The sequence below is a fragment of the Diplotaxodon limnothrissa genome, linkage group LG1 (genome assembly GCF_057381915.1).
Source record: "Diplotaxodon limnothrissa isolate DT_005_m linkage group LG1, D_limnothrissa_male_GT1.1, whole genome shotgun sequence".
NCBI lineage: Eukaryota > Metazoa > Chordata > Actinopteri > Cichliformes > Cichlidae > Diplotaxodon > Diplotaxodon limnothrissa.
The window spans coordinates 9,351,148-9,375,948 of NC_140596.1; the positions used below are offsets into that span (position 1 = coordinate 9,351,148).

Here is a 24,801-nt window from a genome sequence, read left to right on the forward strand (position 1 = left end):
CAAAAAAATGGCCCAGTAGAAAGCCAAAGCCATTGACGTAGGAACTTGAGTATCATTAATTTGTAATGTCCCGTTCCAGCAGGCACACAGAGGTTCAGATTCATGCCTGCGTGTGTGTGTTCGTGCATAGCAAGTGTTTCAACTTGAGCTCTAACATCTGCTGCTGTGCCTCTTTCTCTAGCTCCTGTCCAACCTAGTGGTGTTTCTGTGCGGCAGTGTGGTGGGAGCCTTTCATAAAGTCCTAATGGAGAAAACCCTGAGGCAGACTTTCCAGGACACCCTGAGGTCCCTGGGAATGCGGATGAAGCTCGAGATAGAAAAGAGACAACAGGTAATACAGTGGCTTTCATTGTGTGGCATGCATGCTTTAATGTGTGTTGTATGAAAATTTGTTTCTGCAAATAGGTCTGCAGTGCAATGACTGGATAAAGAGTGGCTTGGGTAACGTGGTGCTTTATCATGAGATTTCACAGTTTTTGTCTATATTTTGAACCCTCACAGAATGTAAACAAACATTACAGACAAATGAAAATAGCTCATCATAATCGTTATTGCCGTACTCTTATTATTTTATTGCATTTAATTTCTGAGCTTTGCCTTTGGCTGCCCTTACGTTGACTCTTCCATGAATGTTTTCAATGGGACTACCAAATCCTTCTCAAATTAGATTTTCCTGTGATGCCTTTTAAATTACACGCATCTGTGCTGACTTCTTCTACTTCAGGAGCCTTTTTGCAACAATTTCCCCCTTTTATCATTTGTTTTGACTGTTGCTTAGTAGAGGACATAAAACATGCTGACAGGGAGGCTTCAGTGTTGCCTAGCAGGGAAAAAAAGGAATGATATAGTCGTTAACATTCAAACCTTCTCTTCTTGTTTTGAACTGTGGCTGGGAGGAGAGGGGAAGGGAGGGAGCGAGAGAAAAAGAGGAACCAATGACAATCGCACACTGTGTCAATTCCACTGGGAAAAGCCCAGTATGTTCCCCCGAAATGCTTCTTGGCAGGGTGTGAAGGACATCTAAATGATATTCAAACTGTTTGTTTATGCTCCCATGTGAAACCAACATTAATAAAATTGGTTTAATAACAATGTTTATACATGTTAAAATAAGTATCATACTAGGGATCGTTCATATACATTTTCATTCACATGTACACATTATATAAAGAATGACATTTCCAGAAGCACTTTACATACGGTCCTCTGTGCAAAGGTCCCTTTATGAGAGGTTTTTCTTTTCTTTTTTTTTTTTTTTTCTTCTGATAAAAATTTTCCATTGTGACTAAAAAGCAGGTGATATTGTTGCAGAGAGGAGGAAGCATGAAGCGCGCACACACACACACACACACACACACACACACGCGCATCTGTAAGGACTAACACATAAAATGCTTTGCCTTAGGTGAGTTCTTAACCCTCATGATCTCTCCCACATTGTTTGTGTTTAAATATTACTACATGTGGATTATTTGTTTTTACTTCGGAGTGGTAGTGACTCAGGAGGTACATCAGAGATCCACTAATCAGACGATCTGTTGTTACTGCTCCGGCTTCTCCTTTCTACATGTCGAGGTGTCCGCAATCCAGATACTGAAACAAACAAACAAATAAAAAACTTCCCATATATTTGTGTGTAGCAGCACAAGTATAATTATCATGAGAGTTTGTGTAAATGGGTGACCGTAATCTTTATGTGTAAGCTTTTTGAGTAATTAAGAAGACACAACTGTATGTTGTCTACTGTTTACACTCATTTAAATGGATGTGTGTGTTCTTACTTCTTAATTTCCCTTTAAATTAATTTGAAAAAAAAAAAAAGAAAAAGCGTGAGTATTTGGACTAAAAAAAATGAGACTCAAAATTAATTTTCATTCTCTCAGGTCCTTGATATGTTTTGACAGCTTGGAGAGTGTCCACAAACCCTCCAGGGAAATAAGTCTTGTGACAACACACTTGGCTTTTCCAAAAAGTCAGAGACATTTCTCACATGTAAACTACTAAAGCACTAAATTTAGACACAAATCAGCTGGTATATAACATACCTTGCATGCCATGAAGTGTGGTAGTGGTATCTCTGTGCCAAGCGAGTGGAGGTTTGCCAGGTCCTGATTAGCTGAAGTAAATAAAAGGGTCCCAAAATAGAGCAATATTGTAGATCAGGGCTGCCCAATCCCGGTCCTCGAGAGCTACTATCCTGCAGCTTTTAGATGCATCCCTACTCCAACACAGCTGAATCAAATGGTTTGATTACCTCTTCAGCATGCCATCATGTTTGGCAAAGGCCTGATAACAAGCCATTCATTTGATTCAGGTGTGTGGGAACAAGGATGCATCTAAAAGCTGCAGGATGGTAGCTCTCGAGGACCGGGATTGGGCACCCCGTGTTGTAGATTATGAAGACAATCAGTGTTGTAGCAATACAATGACGAAGTTGTTTGCGCTCCTCCCCTTTCTCGTAAAATTTCTTCTGATTCGCTGTCAGTTGCAAAAAGGTTTAACATGAGCATCCATCACTGTAATAGTATGCCTATGTATATGGCATAAAAATGTATAAATAGGTCAACTAATTTATTCATGCACAAAGAACTGCACATCAACTTTTCATTTTAATGCTTTCTGTACAAATATCTTACTCAGATCTCATGATTATTGTCATCACAATTACAAATGTTTGTCCCCTAAGTCAATTAGCAAAAAAGACTAAGTACTCTTGCTCTAGTGTTTTGAAGGATTTTTAAAATGCCAATGAGACGTTTACCTCGCTGACTAAAGGAAATATATTTGAAGCACTTTGCAGTGACTTGTTGAATTAAAATATAACAAGCCTCGTCTCAGCCAGCGTAGTCAGATGATGTAACCTGCCGCCCTTCATATGATGTGAGAAGGGATTAATCATTTCTTTGGAAGTCAGATTTGTGTCTTAATGAAGCAGTCGAACTTTGAACATTTCTCAGGCCTCAGGGTATTATGGCTCATGCTATACACATATTTCTTCTGCTGTCTCATGTTAATCATGGACTAGATGCAATAGCAGCATGATTTGTATGTGTTTGGTGCCATTGCACCATTTTTAACCCAGTGTGAATATTCTGGTCTCTATATAAACCACTCCTGCTCTGAATGCTAAGTAAAGGTTCACAGGTGTGGGGACAGTGCTGAGGAAATAATAGGACTGATACAGACTGGGACTCAAAGTATGATGTGATTACAGACAGAATTAAAGATGGTCACAGGAAAAAAAATGTTTTAATTGGAGCTTTTGCTTCCTGTGTTCTGGTCATCATATTTGTGGATGTCTTCTGTTCTACCCTTTCTGTTTCTGGTAGACCTTTGTTCACTACAGGACCTGACCACTCATGGCTGTATACTGAGTGCAGCAGTCAAATAAGCTTAATTTCCTGACTCTCCTAAATTGCACTTATGTAACTAATTGTGTGTGTGTGTGTGTGTGTGTGTGTGTGTGTCTGTTTGTATTTGCAGGAGAACCTGCTGCAGTCTGTGTTGCCAGTCTACATCTCCATGAAGATGAAACTGGCAATAATGGAGCGCTTGCAAGACTGTAAAGACAAAGAAGAGCAACAACGGCTCGTCAAAGATAACAACTTCAAAAGCCTCTATGTCAAGAGGCATGAAAATGTCAGGTACAACCGCAACCATCTTTGGGATCGCAATATTATTTTAAATAATAACCTCGTTGTAGAAGCCTCATTTTAGTCAAAAAATGCATTCATTGTTCTGGCAGCAGATATTGGCTGTCCAATCTGACATTTTGGAAATAAGTGTCTGTGGCCTGAATTTGCTCTGCTTATAATTATTAACACTGACAGATTTCCAGACTAAATAAAAGACTACATTTGTGTAAGCTTAAAATGAATCACTTCAGATGGATTGTGACTCACATCTAGTGTGCGTGTCTTGTAAAAGACCCGCGTTTTAAACAGTATTTTATTGTATTTATCACGTTGACTTTGAATTAGAAAGGACTTTTTTAAGTAATTAAAAGAAATGTATTGTATTTTTAATCTAAATGTAAATCCTCAGGCATCACATCTTAAAACAAACAAGGCAAGAAAAAAGCAGGGGGGAAAAAGCAATTCGAGACAAATTCTCTAAATACTGGAGATTACTATGTCTGTTTTCCGAGCAGTGACCCAAATATAGCTCTGCTTTATGAGGTTTTCATTAATTTAGCAAGTGCTGACTGATATCAGGACAGCTGAAAGCGAAATGATTTTTCTGATGCGGAAACAGGACGCCGTTCTCATCTCACGTCACTAAAAGCATTGCAGGTTTTCCTAAGAGCAAACTCAATACTCTGTAAAGGCAGTTGTTTTTTAACAATATTCTGCACGTGGACGCAAAATGAAACCGTAATGGCATTAAACACAACAAAACTAAACTATTTTCTTTTTAAGATGTTTGAAGAAATGCTTGAAGATCTATAGAGGTTTTGAATTTTGCAATCAAAGGTCCATTGTGGCATCATCTTTGCTTCCATGTTCATTTAAGGCCACTGCAAAAAGGTGTTAAATGATAGGCCGTGTCATATACAAGTCTCTATAATTACCTGAGTCAGTCCAGTAATTAGCTGTGTTCTCAGTCTCCTGAAACACCTGGCTCACTTCAGTCACGTAGTGGAAGCAGGTGCAGTATCTGTGTTCATCCGCTGGTCACTTACGGCCAGTGTTACTCAGGCCAGGCTTCAACGGTGTCAGTAATCAGCTCCACTCGGTGCATTTGCCTATATGTACACAAGCTATGAATATTTGTGGTTGTTTTTAATAGAGTTTAACAGTTCCAAATAAACTGAACCATGGGTATTCTTGGACATAGTTGATGGCTTCTTTAATAGTTCCCTTCAGTAGTCTTTTCTAAGCCAGATAAAACAAATCACTTCATGCTTCGTGCAGGATTAATCACGACTGTTGACATAACCTCTAATATGGTCAGGTGATTGTATTCACTTAGCTGGTGTGAATACAGATACGTTAAGACAATGAATCCATTGCTCTCTTTTTGTTTGAATTCATGCCAAGCTTCTAGTCTTTATTTTGGTGGTGTCAGGGTCTTTAATAGGTCAGATAAGATATCAGTGTTCCTTTGTGGTTTGCTGATGGGTAGTTTTAATAATGCCTGGTCTGTGTTTCAGCATTTGAACCAAACATGCCTTTAAATCAGGTCTACTGAAGTTTAATGGGTGATAGTACAGATATTTTTGCCCGATCAATCCCGATCAGCACAGCCCATAATGGTCACAATGGATCATAATGGGCTGTGCTGAGAAAAGCTGCTGTTTTGGGGCCAAATTTGAAGGACTAAAACTGTTTGAGCTTTATGGCCATTAGTATCCTCCAGTCCACTGCACATTGGTTGATTGTTAACAGAACCTTCATGAAGTCCTTGTCAGCATCTATTGTTAATTGGTTGAGTGACGAAAGCCAATGATGAAAGACAGGATTTGTTGTTCTGCCAGTATTTGTTCTTTTTATCAGCCTGGGCATGTGAATCGCAATCACATGGGTTTGGCTAAGTAAGCTAAGCCTGGTGGTTTTCTTTAGGAATCTCCTCTTTTAGAATTTAAAGGATGGCTTAATTCAGTGGTTCCCAAACTTTTTTTGCTAGGCCCCCCTTTGTTTTACAAGAAAAATGTTCCCTGCCATGGAGGGGCCCCACCCTTTGGGAAGGTCTGGCTTAATTAGTGGGATTCTTGTAGTTTCTACAATCAAAACATCACCAAACAATTTGAATTTTGAGTTATTCAGTCAGGACCACTGTAGTATTAAAAAAAAAAAAAGTTTGACATCAGATGTGTCATTGATAAAGTCAGAAGCATGTATGCATGTAAACTTTGCCAGCTCTAAAACCTATTTTGTTTGATAAATGCTTGTTGCACATGTTGAATGGGTATTCTTTCATTACATGTGAATATTTCTGTGTTAAATGTTCGTTCACTTAATATCTTTCAGCATTCTGTATGCAGACATTGTCGGTTTCACCCGACTGGCCAGTGACTGTTCTCCCAAGGAGCTGGTCATTATGCTCAATGAACTGTTTGGCAAGTTTGACCAAATTGCCAAGGTGAGTTAAGACATTAAATAAAAATAGCTTTTATATCCAAGTGTCGAATGCCCAAAGGTTGCACAAACACAAAACTTCCATTGTTGACAAATCTCAAACACACCAATTTATTTAGCCATGCTAGCAAACATGCTAACATTTCAGCCTTGTGGAAACAAAATAGAGATCATATACTGTACATCAGCGGTCCCCGACCCCCAGGCCACGGACCAGTACCGGTCCGTGAGTCTCTTGGTGCCGGGCCGCGAGAGTTGAGGCTCGGGTGTGAAATTTATGGTTTTCAGGGTTTTTATTGGTTTTTAGAGTTATTATTTTTTTTACTACTTTTAATCATTAACTCAGTTTCCCTGGGTCTTTTCCCGTTTGTTATGAATAAATCTTCTTTTTTTGGTACTGGTACTGGTTTTATTTTGTTGTATTTATCCGCGACACCTTAAAGGCCGTGAAAATATTGTCGGACATAAACCGGTCAGTGGCGCAAAAAAGGGTGGGGAAAGCTGCTGTACATGCTGCAATCTGTCAGATGATTGGCTTAAAACAATCACATAGTAAATCACTTTCTAATCTCATATCACCCTCTTAAAAATTTGCAACAGTAAGTATAATTCTTAAAACAGAGTAGTGCGTTTACAACTGAGGCTACAAGTTTCATCATAAACATTCTGTATCTTTGTATATATCATTGTTTGCATTGGTGCTTGTTCACAAATGGAAGTTTAAGATTGAACTCCTCTCTGACAAAGCTTAGAAAGATCGCCCCCTCTGGCAGGAAGAGTTACATGCTCAAGACCAATTAAATGAAGATGCTAGGGGAGCCATGTTTAACCTCATAATAGTGTTTGGCTATACCATACGCCACATTTCCAGTACAAATGGCTGTTTTATGTTCTGAAATATGTTGTTTTTGTGCTTTCTCCAGTATAAGCTTGACCACAGGGGCATTTCTGGGCCCATTTATATTCAACTTGCACTTCAGTATTTGCCTCTTAAAGCACTGTTGGCACTATAGTGAAATAATCTTCATCTCAGAAAATCAGGGTCTGACAGCTGAAAAAGGAAACACTCACTAATTAAGGTCTGACTGAGGCACTTAAGCCCTAATAGGCAAAGCTGTTTTGTGCAAAGTGGCACATTGATTGATTTATTTATTTATTTTGTGAATGACTTATCCGTTTTTCTCATTCTTTAAAGGAAAACGAATGCATGAGAATCAAGATCCTCGGAGATTGCTACTACTGTGTGTCTGGGCTGCCGGTGTCACTGCCTAAACATGCAAAGAACTGTGTCAAAATGGGTCTGGACATGTGTGAAGCCATCAAGTAAGTTTATAGATTGTGTAATGTTTAAATAACCAGGATTTATGCATTAATTATTTATGAAGAGTGTCAGTGGAAGGTATATTAAACTGCGTGGAAGATCTAAGGGGAACATTTTTACCATACAGATTAAAACACAGAAACGTATGGTAGAGATGCACTGAGACACACACACACACATACATCCTTGCAGTGTTATTGTGTTTGGAATTACTGAAAATATAGAAATAATATTAAAGAATGAAAACAAGTTTTTGTATTTCTGCAAAACTCCTTCAGGCAGGTACGAGAGGCCACAGGAGTGGATATCAACATGAGAGTTGGGGTTCACTCGGGCAACGTGCTCTGTGGTGTGATTGGACTTCGTAAGTGGCAGTTTGATGTATGGTCACATGATGTCACTCTAGCCAATCATATGGAGTCAGGAGGCCTTCCAGGGTAAGGAGCACTACCCTTTTTACCTTTTCTTGTTTCACATTTAATATCGACTCTTAAAGTTGAAGTTACCAGATTCATTTATTTATTTTTTACATTTGACCAGACGTGTCCACATAACAGAGGCGACTCTGAAGCACCTAAACAAGGCGTATGAAGTAGAAGAAGGAAACGGTCACCTCAGGGACACCTACTTAAAAGAGCTCAACGTCCAGACCTACCTAGTCATTGATCCACGGGTAAGCTTTAAGTCCATATTCCTAAAAAACACAGTTTGTGAAGGATGGAGAGAAATCTTTAGCATTTCAAATGTCTCCTCATACAGATAACTGCTGTTAGGATTTTGAATTTTACTAATAAAACAATCATGTTAATCTTGTAAATCATTTTTATATATTTCACTTTGTATTTTGCACACTGTGGGGTTTTTTAAAATTGGATGTTGCTTGCCATATGTCAAAGAACAATATGTGTTGATATTTTAAATCTTTTTTCCCCTTCCCACTATACTTTTGGGTGTTTGTTTCTCACGACCTCAGCAAACGTTTTTCCTTTTTTCTCCTTGCTGTCTCATCTTAGGTCAGATTTGTCACTATAAAGAATACTGCATAAATGTATTTTTTATTGCAATTTTCATCTCTTTTTGAGCCAATGGGATGGATTCTTTGAGCTATTAGTACATGATATTCACTATCAAATCTTTGCATGTTCATCTACATCTTAAGTCTTAAGTCATCTACATCTTAAGTCCTCCCAGAACAACCAAAAGCCCCCCAAACCTCGGGTGAATGATGGTCTGAAGATGCGAGCATCTGTGCGTATGACCCGCTACCTTGAATCCTGGGGGGCTGTCAAACCTTTCGCCCACCTGCAGAACCGAGACGGCTTCACACCAGACACGATTGTCAATGGCAAACCACGTTTCAAGGTAAGGTCGCTGGATTGTACACCATGGTTTATTTACATTATTATCAAGATGACAATGAAAGAGAATAAAGTTGTTGTTTTCTTTGTGGCTTAGAATGGGATTATCGTGAGGTTGACCATGCACACATACATGCTTGGTCAGCATGCAGCAAAGGCAATGAGTGTGTATTACGTGATTTAGCAGAAGGGGATTTTAATTTTATTTCTGAATGTGATAAGTAAAGGAAATCAAACATATCAGAAGTCAGAAAAGCTTATTTTTACTTTCAAAGCATTGAATTTTTAAAAAAGCTTTAAGAAATCAAGAGATTTAAAAATTGATTTTACATGTCTTTCATCAAAACTAAGGAATCATTGTCTTGTGAGAACATTTCCAAACCAAAATGCTATATAACTACAGTATTATCCTCATCTTTTTCAGGATATTCCTTTGCGACCGAGCTCCAAGAACCCTGAGAGGTAAGACAAATCTTCAGCTGCTCCAGTAGCTACAAAATTAATTCACACATGACTCAAACACAACATGAAAGTTGACATCGACAAAAAGCTTTTTCACACATATGCACGCTGGCTTTTACAACCAACCTACTCAGTAGCATCATTATGACAACTGCCTTAAAAGAAAAGAGTTTCTGGCCAGCAAATTTTCCAGCCAGGACATTCTTATCAGTCCATAAACCCTGAAGTCTTTGCAATGTCTTTATTAATACTGTATTATGTAAGACTATATTGAAGCAGTTAGAAGCATATTATAGTTTAACATCTTGCAGATGTTACATCAATGACTATATTCAGCTATACTTATGGAGATTAACATAATACCCAAAATGTATGCATTTCTGAAAGATCTGAGATTTCAGAGTCATTTTAGATGATATCTAAAACACCAAATAGCATCTAGCTTGTTATCCTCTAGAGTAACTTGCGGTGAGCGTACAAGCAGCGTGCTGAATATGTTCTTCTGTGTGTGCTGGGCTTTTGGAAGAGGAATATGGTACCATTCTTGTTTGTTATTCTAGCTGCTCAGCAGCCCTGAAGTCCTAAGACATCTAATATTGATTTTCAGCCTTGTGCCTTGCGCACAGAGATTTCTCCCAATTCTTGGCATACTTTTATGATATTATGTACTGTAAATTATTTGACAGTCAGCATTTCACAATTTTAGGTTATTCTGCAATTGCCCATCTTTACCTCTGAGAAACATCCCCTGTTTAAGATGCTATTTTTATACCCAATCATGTTACTGACCTGTTGTCAATGAACCTAATTGCTTGCAAAATGTACCAGTTTTGTTGCCCCATCCAAACAGTTTTGATTCGTGTTACTGCCATCACATTCAAAATGAGCTAATATTTTTCCTAAGATGGAACACCTTCTCAGTTTGGACACATGATATGATTACTTTGGGATTTCGTTCTTATTGTGGATAAACTGAGATCTGTAAATGACTGCATTCTCTTTTTACATATATTTTACAAAGCATCACGGCTCTTTTGGAACGGTGTTGTAAATAGCAGATGTAGTAGCATTAGTAGGTCACTTAATATGTAACACAGATGTCTGACGGGCAGTTTATGCTCACTGTTGTCATGCCTTGCCAAAAATGATCTAATTAATGCTTGCAAATGGTGTTGTTTTTATTTTTTGCCCTGTCTTGCACTCTTTGTTACCAGTTTTTGCTCTGATGCACAGTCAGTCTGAAGGCAGGTTGGTCTCTACAAGAATTTCAAGAATACATCAGTCTTGAAGTGTAGAGTTTCCATCTTGGAAATCAGTAGCGAGAAATTGCTGAATGTTTTTATCATTTAGGAGAAAACTCCATTGTGTCAAGCATGAGTACAAATGTTTATGGTGCTTTGCTAACACCAAAGTTCATGCCAGCTTTGACTACAACTGCCATCATCTCCTGTTAGCGTGGTGAAGCAGTTTTTTGGGGAGCTTCCCCTTTTTTCTCAGCACCAACACTTATTATTTAGGAGAAAACTGCAGTGCGTTAAGTGTGCTTCAAAAGCGAGTATAAACGTTTATAGCGCTCTGATTAGGTCACAGCTCTTGCAAGCGTAACTACACGATTAGTGTTTGTTGATTGGTACAGATTTAATATTTCTGAGACTCACAATGATTCTGTTTCATGGAAGCAAAAGTAGTGCTCGAGGATTCGATTTGACTAACAAATAGATTTTTTTTTTTTAAAAGCTGTGCTGCAGTGGTAGTTATTCCTGCAGAGGGGTAGGAGTTCTGAGCAATATGAGTAGCCCTTCCACTAGCTTTAAATAATGCATAACCAAATGGATTGTGGTCATAGCTTTTAATGGTTAATTCTCTCTCCCCATCTGGTGAAGGCAGAATCAAAACAGCAAAGCTACTGATCAGTGGGCAGGACACGCCTACACAAAACAGTGTGGGCTGAAGTAATGTGATTAGAAGAGATAAGTGTGATCCAAGTGCACAAGCATTCCTTCCTGAGAGTGTGTAGGTTTGCTGTATCGCGGAAACTGTCAATTTCATTCATGTATTCACAGTCCAATAAGGCTGAGGCTGTCACAGTGAAATGATCTACACGGTTTTAATGACACAACATGGTAGATTATACCGATCTCTGATTAAAACTGACAGTTGTTATTGCACTACGCTCAATTTTTATCTTAAAATGATTATAAATCCTGTGGTTTGTTTTTGTTTTGTTTGTTTTTTTTGGCTCTGCGCTGCTCTGTTGTGATCGATGTATATTTGTGTTTTACTGTTGGACCCCGACAGCTTTGATGAGTCTCTAGAAGAGGCATTCTCCTTACCCGCCCCGCCGCTCGGCAACCCTAAGTGAGTGGAGCCTTCACGGCCCGCAAGGTCCTCAGTCCTTTCAGTGCAGTAGTTCTCAGCCTTTCAGCTTATTCTCCCCAACAAATGCCTCACGTGCGCTTGCGTAAATGCAGACTACAGCGAGCTGAGTTTTACTTTAAATTATGCACTTGCCATGTTTTGTTTTGTTTTCCCAGTCCCCTGCAATCAGTTCGCTTTATGCAGATAACGAAAGAAAAGTTTTAAAGGGGACCTATTATGTGTTTTTATATATATTTTTTTATTAAAGCTGTCACTTTTTACTCATGTATGTTATTTACACATATAAAAACAGCCTTTAAAATTCCGTATGACTAAACTTCAAACACGAGGAACAAAATAAGAATTATTTAACAATTATATTGGGTTTTTTTTCTTCTTTTGCTCAGCTCACCCACTTATGTTCAGTAGTAACAGTAGGCTAAATCGTAACCATTTGTGCTCTCTCTGTGTCTTTCTTGTTGTACTGGAAATGACATATGTGACATATCTGATATCATACATTCTGTGCCACTTGGGAGAGAAGCCAGCAGCGTTGATTTGTTACTCAGTTTCATAATTAAGTGTGCAAGTTTTTCAAAATCTTGAGTGTATAATTCAGTTAGAATACTTGACAGTTGTGAGTACAAGCATAGAAGCTTCACCCACCTGCCATTCAAGCCTTCTGTTTATGAGGGGCCACCAATCGAAAGAAAGACGGCTGGAGATGGTAGGAACGTAAAACGGTGTGTACCAAACAGAGAATAACCTGAGGGGTGGCATCAAGTCCCAATATAAGATAATTAAAAAATGTTTTGAACTCATGCACAGCAACTCGAGTGTAAGAGTAAAAATTTGGACCCGGAAGTGAGCAGAATAGGTCCCCTTCAAATATTTTATATGCATTTTTATAATAATTTTTAAAAGATGATTACTCTAAGTTTGAATGTAATAATTAAAAGCAATGAAATGTTAAAAACTAGACCTCCAGGTTGAGAACTACTGTCTTAGCAGAGAACCTTGCTGTTCTAACACTAACCCGTGCAGTGGTGTAATACGTATTTTCTGACCTTTTCTAACTGCTGCCTCTTTGTAACAGGGCAACATGCGATCTCGGAAGCCCCTAACCTTTGTTAGTGGACTGACATGATCCTATTAACGCTGATCACCTACTGGGGCTTGTGTGGTAATCAGGGTTTCTGCATCTGTGTGAATGTTTCCTTCCTGATGTAGCAGGGGGTTTCCGAGCAGGAGCACGACAGAAACACACCAACCAAATCCCACTGAGATCATCTAACACACAGATCTCTGCAGCATTACCGGCACACTCCCTTTTCGTACAGTAACACTCTTGCAGGCACAACCTACGTTTCCCTTTTCTCACTAATGCTCAGAATGGCATTAACCAAGTGGCCTCCAACCACAGCTACACTGGACCAGAGTGACCCACATGCTTGATCTGGTTTTCCAGCATCTGTTCCAGTCACTCTACATGTCTCTGCGTTTGTCTGCATGCCACTTCCTTATTGTCTCTGTTTTCTGGTCCAGGAAATCCCAGAAGACTCGGTTTGATGAGGAGCTGCACAATGAGATGACCATTACCATAGACGAGCTCAGCAACAAGTAGGTCGATTTCGGTCGAATCACAATTTATGCAATATTTGTAGCATATTTGATAAAATATTGTAATGTGTTGTATTTAACAGGTTTAAAGGAATTGCACAGTGGAGGAAATCCTCTGCTGAATTGTTTCTGATTGAGGTTACATCTTGATCCTTGATGATAAGCCTGACTAATTGTTTACTCTGTTGTTTCCCTGAAATTCTGGATCGGCTGTGTGACCGTTTCTATATGCCAAGATGTTGCAGTTTATTTTTATTCAGCTACTATTGCTTGGTTGTTGGTAATGCTGGTTGTTGATACAACCAACAAAATATTAAAATCCATTAACCCAATTTAAAATTCAGCGATCTGACACCAGCCTGTGTCACAAGCTTTTACTTGAAACCAGCAGCAGCTGAGGCCCTGTGTTGGTTTACCTGCATCCTCTCATGTCAGGTGCTGATCAGAAGTGAGCACAGATGACAAATTTGTTCGCGTTTGGCTCATTTGGTTTGTGCTTTTGTGGTATAGATACCACAGTTTTGCTTAACTGGTCTGTGACAAAAATATTTGCACAAAACAAAAAGCTCATGGTGACCGTAAGAGAAACATTTTGTCACTGAATTTATACTCTGGTACATTAAAAGTGCATGCATGGATCTGATGGAGCAATAGATTACAGACAATGATTTAACTGTTATTCGAAATGTCACATTAGTAATCTAACTGTGACTGAACTTTTAGACCTTGACTGACTGTGCAGATGTTTTAGATAATTAGTGAAGTTGCTGCTTTACAGCTTCAGATATTACAGATTAAAAATAAAGCTTCTCTGAAATCGGAGGCTGCAGCTAAAACATGCATATCGTTCCAGCTGTTGCGCAATGATTTCATTTCATGAAACTGAATGGAAATGATGCACCAATTTAAAAATAATAATAATAATAAGAGCAAAACGAAAAAGGTGATACAGTTTTTTGTGTGTGTGTGTGTTTTCTACTGTAATTTATAATTATGTGTATTTTTTTTTTTTTTTGTTATCAGAGATGTTTTTGTATATGCACAACCATGAGGATACAAAAGGTTATCTAAGTAGATTTAAGAGCAAATTTAATTTGCCTTCTCTGTTCAGCACACAAAGAAATAAAGAAAATTGTATAAGAATTGTTCTGCCCTCCTTTGAATTGGAGCCTTAATGATAAGTGAGCACTTAATACTTAAGAGATAACTATTAATGTTGTAGCATTTATTTGCCATTTCACTGAACTCCACTTAAAGCTGTGTGCAATGTCTTTGTTAATCTTAGAGGTTAAAACATGCAGATTAAGTTAAGAGCCCCCATAATGATCTGTGGTGTTCAGTAAAATTATTTGTTTATAATGAACAGAAATTATGACCTCAGTGTTTTTTCATGTTTTGAGATTTTTTTTCTTTGCCGTTGCATCAAGTTGTTGCATCAGGTGTGATCCAACACAGAGCAGTGCAGCATGTGCCCAGTGTTCACCTTAAAAACAGTCACAATACAATACAGAGCACCTGAAATGTAAATCTCATAGAAGGAGACTTCATTCCCTGCTTTTCTTCTTCCATGCCCACTTACCTCCCTTCATGTGTTGCAGGCAGTGGTACAAGTTTGAAGAGAGCGGCTTAGCTCTGTGGTTTCTGAAGAAAGATCTGGCAAAACAGGTTGGTGAGATTTAATGTTCAATATAAATGACTGCTTCATCATACTTTTACATTTTAGTCATTTTAATACTGAAAAAGAAACATAATAAGTGTCTTCCGCCTTTCTTAGTATCGAGCCCTGGATTTGCCGATGTTCAAACACTACGCCAGCTGTGCCACCTTCATCTTCCTCTGTATCTTCATCATTCAGATGTTTGTTGCAAGGAAGTGAGTATGTTTTTAGTTTTTCGGATATTTGAATATCTGTTCTTCTCATGAGTACAAACTCGGAGGAACAGTTTTTTGAGCATTTGAAAAAGGTTTTAAAGCGCACGACGAAGACGTTTTTATATTTAGAAGATGAGCTGGAGATTGATGTTATTTTGTTTTTTCATTCGTGTCTTCCTAAGGCAACAGAGACTGGCGGTGTTATTTGGAGGGCTGTTTTGTGTGCTGCTCCTGGTCCTGGCGATCTGTTACGCAGGTCACTTACAGGTTTGTCCATTGATTCACATTCAGTATCTGGTTATTTGAGTGATTTGGTACAAGATTCTTTTCAGGCCCCGTTTGTAGAAACCAGGAGAAAAAGCCTTAATGACACAACAACTCTTTCATGCATCTTTACAGTAACATCTAAAGCCAAGCTGGATGCTGGTCAAGCATCAGTGATAAATAGTTTCTCGTTTATCTAGAAACACATTTTAATATTGCATATTCTTAACACACAGGTGGTTTGCTGAAGACATTCAATTTAATTTCCTTGTGCATGGGAAGTAGAAGTTTAATGTTAAATTCTTTATAGACTTTTTTTCAACACATGATGATGATGATGATGATGATAAAGATAATTATTATTGTTATTACTTTGTTAAAAAAAAAAAGTTTAATTATCCAGTAAGTACATAAATATAATCAAATCAAATCAAATTTCTATTTTTAATGTTTTATATTCGCAGCGTTTTTAAGAAAATACCAAGGGGATGGGACAAAAATGTCACAACTTTTCACATTTCTTAACTTGTCAAGATATAATACAAAATTCCTGCGTGGATCACTCCTAAATTCAAGTCCAGTGCAAATGCAGTGCTTAATTAATTAATTAGAAAAACAAACAAACAAGAAAACACAAAGATTTTAAAAATATGTTTAAAAAAATGAAAATGAAACAATGTATTAGGCAAATGTCAAACTGAATTCATGCTTCTATACCTAAATTCGGCACACTGGACTTCTCTTAGAAGTCAGAAATTAATCAAGCGTAACAATCATTGAAGTAACAATTTCAAAATTGGCATCTGAACCAAAAAATAATGTGTTTTCCCTTTTTTTTCCTGTCTTTTTTTTATCTTATAAATTTGAAAAATCATGAATAGCGGTAATTATATATTGGCATTAAAAATATTATTTTGATTAAAGACCTTGCACATACTGGTGGATCAACCATTACAGAAACGCAAGAATTGATTTTAGTACCCTTTAGTTACCCTGCCACCAGCCCCCACCCACCCTATTGGCACAAGTAATAAAAGCATGAGTGAAAAGGACTTGTGTTTTTGTGCACACTGTGCCAGAATTAGATGATCTGAGAATGGAAACATGGCATGAAAACTATCTCCTGCATTCACTGGGCTACAGCTTACTATAGACGCCCTTCTGACTCTGCAGATGACATCTGACATTCTGTTCTGGACATGCAGTTTTTTGGCTTTCAACTCGGACAGATTCCTTTCCTTGAAAGAGCTAGCTGTGAATCACTCGTGCATGCTGTCTGCAGATAGCTGACTGTAAAAAAGTCACGTTGCTCGTACCTGTTTGATTGCATTTTGTCTTTTTTTCTCCTCACTTCACTGCAGCGCCTGTTTCCGGAGAAGCTGTCAGGTTGCCAGTGGCTGCCAGCTGTGTCAGAGGCAGTGGTTAAACGGCCGTTTGTGCGCCTCCCTCTGGCAACCATCACCACAGCGGTCATCATTATCATGGCTGTGTTCAACCTGGTGAGACTCTGCTCACATGTTGAAGGCTAAGACAGATTTATTTAGTACTCTGGTATTTCTAGCTGTGCTGTTCATAAATGTCATGCCAAGCTTCAAAGCATGTTGTCAGGTCGTTGCTTGTCAGTTGTTTATTTATTTGTTTTTCCACTCCCTGCAGTGCTTTGACCAGGCAGATAAAGACGACTACTCTTGCCTTCCCGTGAGTGATAGATTTAATCCCAGACACGATGGTGTATAAATAGCAGTATTACATTTTAGTGTAAAGTAGTGTGTATTAATTGTAGTTCTCCTAACAGTAAAAAAGAGTGTAGTGTTTTACTTGTTTGCATGCTGCTTATAAATTTGATTTAGGACATTATTTAGATTTGCTACAAGTCTAATTCCATTTTATCCCCTTTTCTGTCCCTCAGTACTCTGTCTACTGCTGCATCCTATCACTCATTGCCTGTGGAGTTTTCCTTCGGATGAGCTTTGAGCTTAAAGTGCTCTTTCTGACTGTGGCCTCTACGGCATATTACGTCATCATTATCAGAAACACGCATACATCCTTTTATGAATACAGCAAAAACCTCAGCACCAAGAAGGACCTTGAAATCTTCACAAATTTGAACTGCAGGTGAGACTGAAGGAAAAGGGTGAATCCCACAGCTTTTCGGGAAATGTATTATTTCCTGTTTTCACGCTGATGACCTGCAAATGTATCTACGTACCTGTGGCTTGTGACCAGTGAAGTTACCGCACCGACAGCAATCACTTTTGTGTTGCTTTAACTATCTCTGTCAGATTCACTTTATGCCACAACTCACATAGGTTAGGCTGTTGTTTATTGGCTGAGTGAAGCACTGGAGACCATGAACTTTGGAGGACTTAATTCTTACTTTATTTACTCTCAGCTTTCTGAGCTCCAGCTCTCCAGCTACTGATCTCTGTGGTTGTCTCACAGGAGTTTGTTTGTTTGTTTCTGGTTTGACTGAGTTGCTGCAGTTGGGCGTTCAATTTTAGCTTTATAATCCTGTTTTGTGTACAAACTGTGTGCTGCATCAGGGACATTTGTTCTCACTATCTAGCCAAGTAGTTTCCCCCACTATTTGCCTCAGTAGGGAGACTAGTGAATTAATAAAGTTGAAAGTAAAAAAAGCAGGATTTTGATTGGTGGAATAATCTTTTTGTTTAGATTGTGATATTATCCTGGATATGGTGACAGCCTTAATGCAAACATGCAAAGGTTGCATTTTAGATTGCATCTGCTGGCATCATGTTTTCTTTATCTGAATCAGTGTATGGCTGCAGTGCAGTAATATTTATCATATAACATCAGATCTACAGCCTAATAGTCAAGACCTGCGTCAGAGCAGCCAAAACATTATCAACGAGCAAATGGCTTAAATCGAGTAGTTCAGTGAGAAAGAATATGACAAGAGTCTAAAATATTATAACAATCCTCTCTAAAGCAAATTAACTGTAATTTCATAATGCAAAATAAAATCCAATAAAACAAGCTTAGTGAGTATGACAAAAGAAAAGGCACAGCAAATGTCAGGTGATGAGAAAGTGGCTCAGTGGAAACTGTTCTGATTGTAGTCTTTAAAAGATGGATGTAACCATAGTGATCTTACCAAGGAGTTTGGACTCATTTCGAAACTTTAGTGTTTTATGTTGTGTTTGTGTGTTGTTGTTTTTTTTTTAATCTTATCAGAGGTTAGATTGCTACTTCTGGGGTGGTCTATCACACATCATACCATAATCTTAATCAGACAAGTCAATAAAAATGATCTAAGGCACCAATATCTGCATACTTCTTTCTGAATACATGAATGAATTGGATTCTTAATCAGAGAATTATAGCAGAGAATTTTAGTTTACTGTTATGCCACCTTGTACTTTTAATCACTAGTGGTCAAAGTCATAACCACTGCAAGTTATTATTTTCCAAGTAAAAGTGGAGTCTGTGATTGGTCATGTTCTTGCTTGTCTTGCAGTGTAGAAATCCTGAAATGTTTAGGGCTGGTAAAACATCCCCAGTATATGAGTTGCATGTACATCACGCTTTTCCTGGTCACCATGTTCATCATCTCACTGCAGGTAAATGACAGTTTTTTGTTTGCTGAATTATTTTAAAAAACAAAAAAATTATCTCTTGTGCTGATTTTCCTCTAAACTTGCCATTCCTGTGGATTACAGAACGAGTACTGCTTCCGCCAGGACTTCCTGCTAAAGAACAAGAACCACACAGAGCAGGATGAGATCGAGACGAGAGAGAACTTGAACCGCCTGCTGCTGGAAAATGTGCTGCCGGCCCACGTAGCAGCGCTGTTTGTTGGGGAGAATAAGAAGAACGAGGTGAGATTTCCAAAGTTGATTCTAGTCCCCTGGATGCTATGAAGGACTGGTGAAGAGAGTTAAAAACAAAACATTCCCGTGAGATAACCCCCCATCATTACATACTGAAAGTGAACATGAACCAGGCGGCAATAATGTGACCAGTTATCTGAGGTCATCTTAAAAAAATAAATAAATAATTGTTATTTCCAGCATGTGGATTTTGGGTTTTAAAAGACTCAAAGAGAGGGACCTTTGAAACATAATACTGTACACAATCAGGGTGCCAGCTGCTTACTCATCAGGTTTTCACTGACACCGAGAACAGGACACAGAAAGTTGTGCTGGACATATTTTAACCTCCTAGAACCTGGCGTAAACATATGTGGACATCACATTTTGGGACATCTAAACCAAAATACTTAATTTTTCTCTACAAGGGCCTGATATCCACTTGCGATTATACTGCCACTGTTCTATCAAAATTTGAAACAAATGTCCTCATATGTGGATCTAATTTTTCTCAAAAACAAAAATTAGGTAAAATAAAAATCTGGTAATTCTTTGTTTTTGCATTCTTTAGGTCCCAATCAGCCCAAACGGCAAAGAAAAATTAGGAGGTTAAAGTACAAAGTTCATCAGGAGTGGCTACAAGCGGAGATGCCTTTCAGTGTCTTGCTGCTTCATTGTTACACTGAGCATGAATTGCCCTTTCAGTGTTATCACAGTTAGTAGAAGTAACAGGAAGGTTTAAGTATCTAAATGTAGCAATCCCAATAATCTTCATATTTCCTTGGTGAAACAATGCGAAAATGTAAAAACATGGCGCGGGGGAAACGGCCAGCTCCTTAAGCCTGAATGTGCCAGAGGAGTGTGGGTATATAGAGGTGCATTTCAATCATTTACTGCTTGAGTTTGATATAACCACACAACAGAACCCTTTTTAGAGCCATAATTGTGACGAAGTGAAGAATGTAGATAACTGGCTGGCATGCTACTGTCAGCTAGGGGTGGGTTTTGATAATTGATTTATCGATTAAAATCGATTCTGGCTTGGATAACGTGATATCGATTCATTAAAATCCTGAATCTATTTTTTTTTGCCCGAAATGCCAGAATCTCAGGTGAAACCTCACAAAATTTCAACAACCACCAAACAGCTAAAACAGTAAATGAGAGCAGGTACACGGATACCCAGCCCTACTATCAGTGATATGACTCTGCAGCTATCACAGAAAATCAGGAGTGGCAAGTAACGGAAGCAAGCTTCTTGAGTACAGCATGGCAGTAATTATTCAAAAAGAAAAACTACAAACTATATAAGCAGAACTCTATACTATAACTCTACAAATAATCATAACTTCCAGATAGCGTGGCTCCATACAACATAAAAGTAACATGTTTCCTGTACAAGCTTTATCTGTTGGTTTTGTGCTTTTCCCAACAGGACCTCTACTACCAGTCCTATGACTGTGTGTGCGTGATGTTCGCTTCGGTGCCGGATTTCAAAGAATTTTACACCGAGTGCGATATCAACAAAGAAGGTCTGGAATGCTTGAGACTTCTCAATGAGATCATCGCTGACTTTGATGAGGTCAGGAAGTCAAAGTCTTACCGAATATTTGTCTGAAATACAAATGTCAGGGGCTAATCATGAAGACCCTGGCATGGTTGGGATGATAAATGCGCGCACCCCTCATTTGTTTGTTTGTTTGCCTCTAACTCAACAGCTGTTGTCCAAACCAAAGTTCAGCGGTGTGGAGAAGATCAAGACAATCGGCAGCAGTTACATGGCTGCTGCGGGGCTTAGTGGGTCACCTGGTCAGGAGAATAATCGGGTGAGGTAGTTACTACTTCAGACCAGGGTCGGGCTTTAACTTTAACTGTTTGAAAGCAAGCCATGACCAAACCTCATAATTAGGCTGTGGACTGACATCACTCTGTGTTGTTTTAGGACAGAGAACGGCAGCACGCCCAGATAGGGATCATGGTAGAGTTTGCCATCGCTCTGATAGGCAAGCTAGATGGCATCAACAGACATTCCTTCAATAGCTTCAGGCTTCGTGTGGGTGAGTGTGCATAAACCTTTAATTCAGTAAATACTGCATTGTGCAGCCATCTCTGTTAAGGCTGGCACAGGTTTCCTTGGTTACTCAGTACATGATTGGCATTCATGTACTGTTCTTGCAGTGAGAGTACTAGCATTCACTGACACAGGTTGTTAAAAGCTCATGCCTATAAAAATAGTCACAGAATTTCTGCAGTTGAGGCATTTTCTTCGTGTTAAAGCAGTTCCCACTTTATATCAGGTTGAGCCATGCATATATTACTCAACTGTAATGTGGTGGAGTATTTTTCCTAGTTACCTTAAAATAAAAAAAACAGATCTCACAGAAGAACGGTATATGAGAAATGTCACTGGCCATAGTAAGTTCTCCTGCAGACCCTCTTTTCTTAGTGACAATCTGGGACTTAATGAAACAATAATGCTTCTATTCTATTGGTTCGAGCCCCGGCTTGGACAGTCTCGGTTGTTGTGTCCTGGTGGTGGTCAGAGGGCCCGGTGGCGCCAGTGTCCGGCAGCCTCGCCTCTGTCAGTGCGCCCCAGGGTGGCTGTGGCTACAATGTAGCTTGCCATCACCAGTGTGTGAATGGGTGGATGACTGGTTGTGTAAAGCGCTTTGGGGTCTTTAGGGACTAGTAAAGCGCTATACAAAAACAGGCCATTTACCATGCCAAGGAAACTGGAATTTAGTGACTTGTGATAACCTAATGGGTTTTCATCCGAACTGTACTGAAACCTTAAGGTCACATTTGTTTTCTTATCGGCAATAACTTGTTGATTATGATGGATCCTGAAGCTACTACCTCACTGACGTTCTGGTTTAAAAACATAACTTTGACACAGCAGCAGAGCTGTGGAGTAACAGCACAGCTTCAGAAGGTCACAAAACTGAAAACTGTTACAACAAAATGTTCCTTTAAGTCTGATTTCAAAGTGATCGTGCTGTAAAGGGAAGTTCAGTTTTTGTGTGCAGCCAATTTCAAGCAGAAGCCTTAGGCTGTACAAGGATCTTCCTGTGCAGTTAAACAGGAGAGGTAAGACGTGTAGGCAAACATGCAAAATGTTACAGATTCACCTCAGGATGTACTGGGTCCAGTACTATCAGTAGCTCTCATATTCAGCTTTGTGAAACAGAGCCCATCATTTCAGATACATCTTTTCCTTTTATTTTTACTGCATTCTGTGTGGTTCTTTTTACCAATACGGATCAGTTACTATGAGCCACTTTAGTCCATCAAATAGCAGGAAGCGAATGTTTTACTCAAATATAGAGCCAGAACCTTTTAGAGTCTGACAAACATCATCCTCCCCTTTTTGTGTCTACAGTCCTGACATCTATGATAAAACCAATCAAAACATTTACATTTTTGGAGTTAAAAATGCACATAGTACAAACAGTGAAATTTTTAATTGAGTGGCATCATTTTTCTTCATCAGTGGCTGTGTGCAACCACCTTAAAACCTCCTTTGTGTGTTTATTAAAAAGATATACATTCTCTTTAATGCACTCAGAGCCTGAGTACATTCATTGATTAGAAGATTTGTTTCCCGTTAGTCACCTAATGTTGTGAACAGCTTTGCACTACCAGTTAAAACAATAGTTTAAAACGACTGACGACAAGCCAGAATGAGGCTTGATGCCTGCTGCGAGCCTCGCTTCCAGTATCGACTCACCACACATTTTATGAGTTTCATGTCGCTAGTGCTGGATTGGACTCCTTCAACAAGCTGCTGGAAATATTCCAGAGTATTTTGGTCTATATAGACATGATAACATCACACGGTTGCTACAGATTTGTTGACATAAATCTCCTGTTTCAACACATTCCTAAGGTGCTCTGTTTTGTTGAGATCTGGTGACTGTAGAGGCCAGTTGTGGAGTACAGTGAAATTCTTGTCATGTTCGAGAAACCAGTTTGAGATGCTTCGAGCTTTGCGACATGGTACACTATCCTGCTGGAAGCATTTGTCAAAAGATGGGATCAAAAGATGAGTTGGTACTAAGAGACTCAAAGCGTGCCAAGAAAATTTACTCCATGCCATTATGCCTCCACCAACAGCCTGTACTGTTGATACGAGGCAGGACGGATCCCTGCTGTTATGCTGTTTACACCAAATTCTGACCCATCTGATCGTTGCAGCAGGAATCAAGACTCATCAGGCCACAGAACGTTTTTCCAGTCTTTCTACCAAATTTTAGCGAGAATCGTAGCTTCACTGTTTTGCTTCAGTCTGCAGGAACTAGAGGGATGAGAGTCTTGAAGTAAAGATTTCTGTCTGTCTCACTACTCCACAAAAGTGAAGGGAGTTAACCCCGAAGGAGGATAAACTTCGGCCCTGGAGGAAGCATCTCCCCTCGCGTCTCCCGACCACGGTCAGGGGACTGACGGCGAGGAATGGTTACAGTAGAATTAAGAGGCCCAGGATCCTCCAGCAGCCACCAGGCCCAGGCTCTTCCAGCAGCCACCAGGCCCAGGCTCTTCCAGCAGCCACTAGGCCCAGGATCCTCCTGCTCCACCAGGCCCAGGATCCTGCAGCAGCCACCAGGCCCAGGCTCTTCCAGCAGCCACTAGGCCCAGGATCCTCCTGCTCCACCAGGCCCAGGATCCTCCAGCAGCCACCAGGCCCAGGCTCTTCCAGCAGCCACCAGGCCCAGGATCCTCCAGCAGCCACCAGGCCCAGGATCCTCCAGCAGCCACCAGGCCCAGGCTCTTCCAGCAGCCACTAGGCCCAGGATCCTCCTGCTCCACCAGGCCCAGGATCCTGCAGCAGCCACCAGGCCCAGGCTCTTCCAGCAGCCACCAGGCCCAGGCTCTTCCAGCAGCCACTAGGCCCAGGATCCTCCTGCTCCACCAGGCCCAGGATCCTCCAGCAGCCACCAGGCCCAGGCTCTTCCAGCAGCCACCAGGCCCAGGATCCTCCAGCAGCCACCAGGCCCAGGATCCTCCAGCAGCCACCAGGCCCAGGATCCTGCAGCAGCCACCAGGCCCAGGCTCTTCCAGCAGCCACCAGGCCCAGGATCCTCCAGCAGCCACCAGGCCCAGGATCCTCCAGCAGCCACCAGGCCCAGGCTCTTCCAGCAGCCACCAGGCCCAGGCTCTTCCAGCAGCCACTAGGCCCAGGATCCTCCTGCTCCACCAGGCCCAGGAGCGTTAAGATGCCGCCTAAGAGGAGCAACGTTAATGAGGAGGAACTGGAGGACATAAAGAAATCCCTAAACTTTATGTCTGAAGAAATAACAACAATTTCAAAACAACAAAAACTGATACTCAATTTAATGGATGATATTAAAGAACTAAGAAGGCAGAGTGAGGAAAAGGACAAGAAGATTGCTATGCTGGAAGGACGGGTGTCAGATCTGGAACAATATTCAAGAGTAAATGATGTGATAGTGACAGGACTGGAAACCAAGCATCAGACATACGCACGGGTAGCAGCAGCAGAGAGAGGGGAGCCACCCGAGCAAGAGCTACGCTCTTTGGAAGAGCAGGTAATGGCCTTCTTTAAAAGCAAAGGTATAGAAATGGACAGTAAAAATATTGAGGGATGCCATCCTCTTCCGAGAAAAAATCAAATACCTGCCATT

At 39.9% G+C, this 24,801-nt stretch overlaps 1 protein-coding gene across 1 annotated transcript in view; it reads left to right on the plus strand.

The window, feature by feature from the left end:
* Positions 1-24,801, plus strand: part of adcy7 (adenylate cyclase 7) — a 67,160-nt gene that overhangs the window by 36,960 nt on the left and 5,399 nt on the right. The window contains exons 5-25 of the mRNA XM_085352332.1: positions 182-331; positions 3,484-3,644; positions 5,970-6,081; positions 7,273-7,400; positions 7,677-7,835; positions 7,939-8,071; positions 8,581-8,760; positions 9,181-9,218; positions 11,517-11,576; positions 13,122-13,196; positions 14,795-14,861; positions 14,971-15,068; positions 15,251-15,335; positions 16,694-16,831; positions 16,989-17,030; positions 17,242-17,447; positions 18,811-18,913; positions 19,013-19,171; positions 20,598-20,744; positions 20,881-20,988; positions 21,105-21,219. Coding sequence (XP_085208458.1) covers positions 182-331; positions 3,484-3,644; positions 5,970-6,081; positions 7,273-7,400; positions 7,677-7,835; positions 7,939-8,071; positions 8,581-8,760; positions 9,181-9,218; positions 11,517-11,576; positions 13,122-13,196; positions 14,795-14,861; positions 14,971-15,068; positions 15,251-15,335; positions 16,694-16,831; positions 16,989-17,030; positions 17,242-17,447; positions 18,811-18,913; positions 19,013-19,171; positions 20,598-20,744; positions 20,881-20,988; positions 21,105-21,219 — 2,464 coding nt within the window. The remainder of the gene's footprint in view (positions 1-181; positions 332-3,483; positions 3,645-5,969; positions 6,082-7,272; positions 7,401-7,676; positions 7,836-7,938; positions 8,072-8,580; positions 8,761-9,180; positions 9,219-11,516; positions 11,577-13,121; positions 13,197-14,794; positions 14,862-14,970; positions 15,069-15,250; positions 15,336-16,693; positions 16,832-16,988; positions 17,031-17,241; positions 17,448-18,810; positions 18,914-19,012; positions 19,172-20,597; positions 20,745-20,880; positions 20,989-21,104; positions 21,220-24,801) is intronic.